The following is an 8811-nucleotide window of genomic DNA, read 5'->3' as shown; positions in this document are numbered from 1 at the left end:
AATAGCACTTCCTGAACGTTCTCATAAGGCGACGGAAGTAGTTGTTGAAACAAGGTAGGCGGTGCCTGAGGCATCCAATGACAAGCGGCTCCTTGAGAAGGCGGGGGGGTACTTCTTGAAAGCATTGTCCAATGAAAATTACCAACGGCAGACACCGAGACAGCGCCGGGGCGGAGGGTACGATGGAGAATTTCACGGCACTGTTTGGGGCTCAGGCTGACCCACCACCGCCCCCAACCGCACTCGGCTTCGGACCAGGAAAGCCTCCACCCCCGCCACCGCCTCCTGCGGGCGGGGGACCCGGCACGGCCCCGCCTCCCGCCGCGGCCACGGCCCCTCCTGGCGCGGACAAGTCAGGAGCTGGCTGTGGCCCTTTTTACCTCATGAGGGAACTGCCAGGTGAGTACTCGGCCTTGCCAAAGCCAGCCAATCAAATCTTAGAGAGGAGGTGATGGGCGTGGCTCTCAGCCGGCTAGCGGAGGTGCGAGGTAACCTAGGCAACGCATACCCGGACTGTGGAGCCCTAAGTCGGAAGCGCTGTTAGGATTCACAAGCAGAGGGATGACTTGAATTCAACCAGGATGAGTTGAATTCAACCAAAGGGATGAATGGCGGGCAGGGGCGCAGTGCATCTCCGTTACTGTCTTTTGCACCATGTCCAGGCTCTGTCCCTGACATTGGTTTATGTCTCTCTAAAAAATGACCTAGGGCTGGGCGCGGTGGCTCACGCCTGTAATCCCAACACTCTGGGAGGCGGAGGCGGGCGAATCACCTAAGGTCAGGAGTTCGAGACCGGCCTGGCCAACATGATGAAACCCTGTCTCCACAAGAAACACAAAAATTACCTGGGCGTGGTGGCGTATACCTTTAATTCCAGCTACTCGGGAGGCTGAGGCGGGAGAATCGTTTGAACCCCGGGAGGCGGAGGTTGCAGAGAGCCGAGATTGCTCCACTGCACTCCAGCCTGGGCGAGCGAGACTCCGTCTCAAAACAAACAAAATCCAGGGTTTGAGTTTGGAGCTCGAGAGGCCTGATTTAATATCTTTGGGGACCCAAAGTTTTAGTTACAGGTCTCCCACAGACTTGCTATTGGTTTGGGGCAAGTTGCCATTCTTCCTTCTAAGGTTCCGGCATTTCCTGGTCTGATCAAAAAATGGATAAGAATCGAACCAAACTCTTTTCATTCAAAAAATTATTTTGTTGAGTACCTATGTACCAAGCACTTTTCTAAATGCTGGAGACAGTTGTGAACAAGACTGACAAGATGCTTGCCTTTTTTGGGATGTACATTTCAGTGGAGGAGGCATTGTAAACAAGATAATGTCAGAAAGTGGTTAATGCTAGGAAGAGAAAACATGATAAAAATTGAAGGTGGCCAGGTGCGTTGCTCACGCCTGTAATCCCAGCGCTTTGGGAGGCCGAGGCAGAATCCCTTGAGCCCAAGAGTTTGAGACCAGCCTGGGCAACGTGGCGAGACCCAGTCTCTACAAAATATACAAGATTAACCGGGCGTGGTAATGCATGCCTGTAGCCCCAGCTACTCAGGAGGCTAAGGAGGAGAATCGCTTGAACACAGGAGGTCGAGGCTGCAGTGAACCAAGATTGTGCCACTGCACTCCAGCCTGGGCAACAGATGAGACCCTGTCTCTTAAAAAAAAAAAATTGAGGGGCAGAACTACTTTAGCTAGAGTGGCCAGAGATGCTCTCTTCACATAGCTAACATTTGAACTAAAATGTAAGCATAGACAAAGGGCCAGCCATGTATGGACAGGAGGGAGAGACAATTGTAGATACAAGAAATGAGGTCAGAAACCCTGATGTGAGAAAAAGCTTAGAATATCTGAGGGACAGAAAATCAGTTGGACTCCAGTGAAGTGAACAAAAGGAAAGAGTGTTTAGGGAGAGAGATGAAGCTGGGAGAGTTAGGCAGAGGCTTTTATAAAGCAGTAAAGGCATTTAGATTGTAAATACAAAAGGAAGCCATTTAAAAATTTTTTTTATAGACACAAGGTCTCACTGTGTCACCCAGGCTGGACTGCAGTGGTATAATCATAGCTCACTGTAACCTCCAATTCCTAGGCTCATGCTGTCGTCCCACCTCAGCCTTCCAAGTAGCTAGGACTACAGGCATGCACCACCACAGTTGGCTAACTTAAAATTTTTTTGTAGAGACTGGGTCTTACTGTGTTGCCCAAGCTGGTCTTGAACTCCTGGCCAACAGCAGTCCTCCCGCCTTGGCCTCCCAAGTGCTAGGATTATAGGTCTGAGCCACTGTGCCCAGCCAAGGAAAGCCATTTTAACATAGGAAGTTGGTCAAATGTACTTATTTATAATCATTTAAGCAGCCACGTGACAAATAGAAAGTGGGGAAATTAGTCAGAAGTTACTGCTCAGTAGTCCAGGAAAGATAATGGTTTGAACCAGAGCATAGCAGGGCATAGAGAAGTAAATGGATACAGGATGTTAGAGGTAGAGCTGACAGGGTTGAAAAATTGAATACAGGGCCAGGCACTGTGGCTCACGCCAGTAATCCCAGCACTTTGGGAGGCTGAGGTGGGAGGATTGCTTGAGCCCAAAAGTTTGAGACCAGCCTGGGCAACATAATGAGACCCCATCTCTACAAAAAATAAAAATAAATTAGCTAGGGATAGCAGCATGCACCTGTAGTCTCAGCTACCTAGGAAGATGAGGTGGTAGAAATCACTTGAGCCCAGGAAGTTGAGGCTGCAGTGAGCCATGATTGTGCCACTGCACTCCAGCTTGGATGATAGAGGAAGACCCTGTCTCAGTTAAAAATATATATTGTATATAGAAGTGAAGGAAATAGAGGAATTGATGCCTTTTTAAGTTTTCGGCTTGAATAATTGGGTGTATGGGTACGGAGACTTGAGGAAGGAACAAGTTTGAAGAGGTGGAAATCAAGAGTTATTTTGGACATGTTTGGTCTCCAAGATGCCTCTTTTTTTTTTTTTTTTTTTTTTTTAAGCAGAGTTTTGCTCTTGTTACCCAGGCTGGAGTGCAATGGCACAATCTCAGCTCACCGCAACCTCCGCCTCCCAGGTTCAAGCGATTCTCCTGCCTCAGCCTCCCGAGTAGTTGGGATTACAGGCATGTGCCACCACACCCAGCTAATTTTTTATTTTTAGTAGAGACAGGTTTTCTCCCTGTTGGTCAGGCAGATCTCAAACTCCCAACCTCAGGTGATCCGCCCACCTTGGCCTCCCAGAGTGCCAGGATTACAGGCGTGAGCCACTGCGCCCAGCCTCCCAGATGCCTTTCATTGTCTCAAGTCTTATTTCCACATCATGACTTGAGGGAAATAGCAACAAATATTGGTATAGTACTTTGAAGTTCACAACACACTTACATGCAGTATTTAATATAAGTAGTATTTAATACTTAGAATAGCCCTTTGAGGTAGCATTACTGTCTACATTTTATAATTGAAAAAACTGAAACATGGAGAAGTTGACATCCCTTTGATTAGTTAGTGGTTGATGTCCACCAGCGGTTTCTTTTAATCTTTCTTTTGCCTTCCCTATTCTGATTGTAGCTATTTGTATCAGTCAGTTGACAGATATTGAATATATGTTCTGGGCAAATGCTGGGTGTATGAGGCAGGTGAGATGGAGAGAGAGATTAGTAATGCTTGTCATTGCTTTTCAAGGAGTTTAGTTAGGAATGTAAAATTTGTGGTTTAAGGATAGTGACTATATTTCCTGTCAACTCCATCTCATTTTGTGCTCATGCCTCACAACAGCAATTAACAATATCTTAGCCATCAATATTAAGAACTACCTAATGGTTTTCAAAGTATGTTGCTATCCAGAATGACAGTGAGAATAAGATGTCACTTGAGCTAGACCTTGAATAATTCATGTTGGTGAAGAAAAATTAGGAAGAATTTTCCTAAGATGAGATAATGTGAGGGGTGTTTTTTTGAGGCGATAAGGAGATCCATTTGGATGGATCAGAAATTTTCCATAGGAGAGTAGTGGTTGATGAGGCCCCAAAGCTAAGTTGGAGTAAGATGTAATTAGCCTTGAGTGCCAGTCAAAGGAATTTGAGCTTTCTCCTGAGGGCAAAAAGAAACCATTAAGATTTGTGAACTGAGGAGTACTGATTTCCAAAAATATCTGGAACATGTGGGTGCCATGGATTGAAATAGAGAAGCCCTGAGTGATGTTGGCAAGATTTGGAATTTCAAAACAAATTTTTTTTTTTTTTATCTTGTTGGGCAGGGTGGTTCACGCCTGTAATCCTAGCACTTTGGGAGGCTGAGGCAGGCAGATAGCTTGAGTCCAGGAGTTCAAGACCAGCCTGGGCAACATAGGGAGACCCCTGTCTCTACAAAAAATACAAAAAATAGCCTAGCATGGCAGTGTATGCATGTAGTCCCAGCTACCTGGGAGGCTGAGGCAGGAAAGTAGTTTGAGTCCAGGATGCAGAGATTGCAGTGAGCTAAGATTGTGCCATTACACTCCAGCCTGGATGACAGAGCGAGACTGTCTCAAAAAATAAATAAATATAAAAAGTAATCTTTGTAGAATAGTCAAAACTGGAATTTGAACTCTCAAGTTACAGTTTAGAAAAAGCACAGACTGCCTTCTCACCTGAGCCTTAAGGATAACCATCTGGACAGAGGAGAGCTGGCAGAGCAGGGGAAATTCAGAAGATTGTAATGGCAAGAGGCAGTGCCCAGAGTTATGAGGAGAGATACTGTGACATTGGGTCTCCTGCCATTACCCTCGCTCAGTCTTCTGAGTTGTTTGGTAGTAAAGGGAAGGAAAAGGATGAATAAGGCCTAGAGGTATAGAGGGAAAGTGCCTTGTTTATTTAATAAATATTTATTAAGCACCTAATGTGTGTACTGTGCTGGGCACTAGCGATACATGAATGAACAAGACATTGTCTGTGCCTCTAAGGAGCTTACAGTTCAGTACCTCAGTTTTCCCAAGTGAATGATTATAAACAAGCCATTTTTGTCATTTGTACCCTCTGTGTCTATCATAATTACAAATGAAGTTGTAGTTAGCTATTTCTACCCTTGCTACTAGGTCCTTATTAAGTTACTAATAAATGTATATTTTTTAAAAAAGAATCAGCCATGCAATATTTATATGGATAGTGCCTTGCATACATATAATACTTTTTTTTTTTTTTTTTTGAGATGGAATCTGACTCTCCCACCCAGGCTGGAGTGCAGTGTTGCAAACTCAGCTCACTGCAACTTCCACCTCCCGGGTTCAAGCAGTTCTTCTGCCTCAGCCTCCCAAGTAGCTGTGACTACAGGCGCATGCCACCACACCCAGCTAATTTTTGTATTTTTAGTAGAGATGGGGTTTCACCATATTGGCCAGGCTGGTCTCAAACTCCTGACCTCAGGTGATCTGCCTGCCTTGGCCTCCCAAAGTGCTGGGATTACAGGCATGAACCACTGTGCCAAGCCTGATACTTTATGCTTTTCAGCATATTTTCATTTGAACCTTGGGAGAAAATTATGTGTATGTAAGATAGCTATTATTCCATTCCACAGATAAGAGGAAACTGAGGCATGGAAGACAACCAGAATAATTCTAGTTGCCTGACTTGTTTTTTTGTTTTTGTTGTTTTGTTTTGTTTTGTTTTTTTTTGAGACAGGGTCTCACTCTCTTGCCCAGACTGGAGTGCAGTGGCCTGATCTCAGCTCACTGCAACCTCCGCCTCGCAGGGATTACAGGTGTGTGCCACTACTGTCTAGCTAATTTTTGTATTTTTAGTAGAGACAGGGTTTCACCATGTTGGCCAGGCTGGTCTTGAACTCCTGACCTCAAATGAGCTGCCCGCCTTGGCCTCCCGAAGTGCTGGGATTACAGGCGTGAGCCACCGCGCCTGGCCATTAGTTGACTGACTTCTAATCAAACATTCCTTCCTGGATGCGTGCTGTGGCTCACACCTGTAATCCCAGCACTTTGGAAAACCGAGGCGGCGGGGGGTGGCGGATCACTTGAGGTCAGAAGTTCAAGACCAGCCTACCCAACATGGTGAACCCCCTTCTCTACTAGAAAAAAATTAGCCAGGCATGGTGGTGTGTGCCTGTGATCCCAGCTACTTGGGAGGCTGAGGTGGGAGAATCACTTGAACCTGGGAGGCAGAGGTTGCAGTGAGCCAAGATCGTACCCTGCTGCACTCCAGCCTAGGCGACAGAGCAAAACTCCCGTCTCAAAAACAAAAACATTTATTCCTTTTAGGCAAGGCATCATACTCAGTATCACGAGGAAGAATAAAGATGTTGGTAACAAGTTAGGCAGTGGTAGCTAGAAAAAATCTCCCAGTTCTTTTCTTATGTAAAGGTGATTAGTGTTTCTTGCTAGTAAAAAAAAAAAAAGTCCTTGACAAGACCCGTAAGTCACTGGGTCATATTTGGCCCCCTGAGCATGGTTGTAGCTGAGCTGCAAGGTCGTATTTTCCTAGCTGTGTCAGAGAATACAATTTTTCACTAATACATTTTATGAGAAACACTCAGAACAGCATTTACCACGAAGCAAGCATCATGTAAATCAACTCCAGTTAATCTTAAGAGAGTGGAGTGTCTCCTTCATTGGGCTAGAGCAGTTCCTGTCTCTGCCCTATTGGATTTTTGCCTGTTTTTGCCCTTCCCATTGGAACCTACCATTGTGTTGTATTATACTTTTCATGTTATTTACTTTTGCTGTTTTTTTTTTTTTGAGACAGAGTCTCGCTGTTGTCCAGGCTGGAGTGCAGTGGCGCAATCTCAGCTCACTGCAACCTCCACCTCCCGGGTTCAAGTGATTGTCCTGCCCCAGCCTCCTGAATAGCTGGGACTACAGGCACGTGCTACCACGCCTGGCTAATTTTTTGTATTTTTAGTAGAGACGGAGTTTCACCGTGTTGTTAGCCAGGATGGTCTCGATCTCCTGACCTCGTGATCCACCCGCCTCAGCCTCCCAAAGTTCTGGGATTACAGGCATGAGCCACTGCATCCGGCCTGCTCTGTTTCTTTAAAAATAAATTTTAAATTTTAAAATCTGCACTTAAAAAATGTCTTATTTAGGTTAATATATAGTCCTTCACTCCCTGGGTCTACTTTGAAGACTGATCTTTTTTATTTTTATTCTGCGTTGTCTAGGTAGCACAGAGCTGACAGGCAGCACGAATCTGATCACACACTACAACTTGGAACAAGCCTATAATAAATTCTGTGGGAAGAAGGTGAAGGAGAAGCTAAGTAACTTCCTGCCTGACCTGCCAGGGATGATTGATCTGCCTGGTTCCCATGATAACAGCAGCCTCCGCTCTCTCATTGAGAAGCCCCCTATTCTCAGTAGCTCTTTTAATCCTATCACAGGGACCATGCTGGCCGGCTTCCGCCTCCACACTGGCCCGGTGAGTCCTGTTGGAGGAAGAAGGCAAATGGGGAGGCCTAAACATGGAGATGGTTTTTCTCTCCAAGTCTGTTCCTTCATAATGGAGCAGAATGGACGATAAGAGCAGGAGAGATTTCCTCCCTCTACTCACCTGGACCTTCCTTTGGTTCCTTCAGTTGCCGGAGCAGTGTCGTCTGATGCATATTCAGCCTCCCAAGAAGAAGAATAAGCACAAGCACAAACAGAGCCGTACCCAGGATCCTGTCCCCCCAGGTAAGAAGCAGTTCTATTCAAAGCAAAAAAAAAAAAAAAAAACCTGACCTTCTGAATCTGGTTTGAACTTCCATAGGTAAACCCAGTTAAGTTCCGTATGGAGCTCTGGACTCCTAAATTCCCCTGAAGAAGAAACCAATGTACTGTGGTCTCTTGGGACTTGGGACAGGGACTCTAGCAGCACCTCTGTATCCTTTCTGGCCATTTGGACAAAAGCAGTTGCCCCGACTTGGGATTTTCCTGTAGTCTTCAGTGGTTCATAACAGTAGAGGATTTTGAGCTTTACAGGTGATAGGTACCTAATGTCTCCTACAGAAACACCATCTGATTCAGATCACAAGAAGAAGAAAAAGAAAAAAGAAGAGGATCCTGAACGGAAAAGGAAGAAGAAAGAGAAGAAGAAAAAGAAGGTAGAGTAGAGGCCTATTGCCACAACCCAGTGAGTTTCCCCAGATCTCACCCCTGTCCTAAATACCCTAGAGTTCTTTGCCTCAAGTTGGACCCAAGATTGAAAACCCAAGGCAGGTTGCAGGTTTCTCCTGTACAGCCTGATCAAAGCCAAGGCTAGTTCCTAGTTGTTCTTACCCCTGCTTCTTTCTCCCCCAGAATCGACATAGTCCAGACCACCCAGGTATGGGCAGCTCCCAGGCCAGCAGCAGCAGCAGCCTACGCTAACAGGACCACTGGACTCTTTGCCAGGATGGCTTTTCCTGCTGTACTGAACCTGCTGATAAAAGCTGCCTTCCAGGCTCTTGGACACTGCCTTGGGAGCATCCTGCAGCTGGGACAGAGGCCAGCTCCTGTTAGGCTCAGTTGAGACTAAGTAAATTAGGAGAGAGAGGGACATGCTTTTGTAGGCTCATCCCAGTTGGTTTTCTCATGGACATCTCTTCCTCTCCGAGGAAGCTTACAATTTTCTTCTCTTTTGTGCAATTTGTCTGATTTAGGACTTGTTCTGTGTTTTCTTTAAAAAAAAAAAAAATTACATTTATCAAACTGGCTGAAGTGTGACTGCCTGTTAAGAGGTATGTGCCTTTCTGTGAATCAGGATTTAAGACAAGGCATTGCTAAGACTTGAGGGGATTTGGGTCTTGTCATTACATGATCTCACTAGCAGGCAGGGAACCAACCAAAATGAAAAGTGACGCAAGCTTACTAATACTCCACAGCA

General features: G+C 45.7%; 1 protein-coding gene across 1 annotated transcript; it reads left to right on the top strand.

Annotated features, from left to right (window-relative positions):
• The first annotated feature begins 131 nt into the window (after nt 1-131).
• Nucleotides 132-8640, top strand: MED19 (mediator complex subunit 19). The gene is made up of 5 exons (XM_003826419.7): nt 132-399; nt 7130-7386; nt 7544-7640; nt 7956-8050; nt 8247-8640. The coding sequence occupies exons 1-5, from the start codon at nt 132-134 to the stop codon at nt 8313-8315; spliced, it is 786 nt and encodes a 261-aa protein (XP_003826467.2). The 3' UTR covers nt 8316-8640.
• Nucleotides 8641-8811: the final 171 nt, after the last annotated feature.

This window comes from Pan paniscus, chromosome 9, assembly GCF_029289425.2.
Source record: "Pan paniscus chromosome 9, NHGRI_mPanPan1-v2.0_pri, whole genome shotgun sequence".
Classification (NCBI taxonomy): Eukaryota; Metazoa; Chordata; class Mammalia; order Primates; family Hominidae; genus Pan; species Pan paniscus.
The sequence above is the reverse complement of the archived record's forward strand: the minus strand, read 5'-3'. Positions and strand labels throughout refer to the sequence as shown.

Excerpts from the sequence above, each read along its gene's own strand:
- MED19 (XM_003826419.7), top strand. The coding sequence starts at position 132 with ATGAAAATTACCAACGGCAGACACCGAGACAGCGCCGGGGCGGAGGGT. Across the intron at positions 400-7,129 it reads CCTCATGAGGGAACTGCCAG|GTAGCACAGAGCTGACAGGC; the intron begins GTGAGTACTCGG and ends TGCGTTGTCTAG. Across the intron at positions 7,387-7,543 it reads TCCGCCTCCACACTGGCCCG|TTGCCGGAGCAGTGTCGTCT; the intron begins GTGAGTCCTGTT and ends TGGTTCCTTCAG.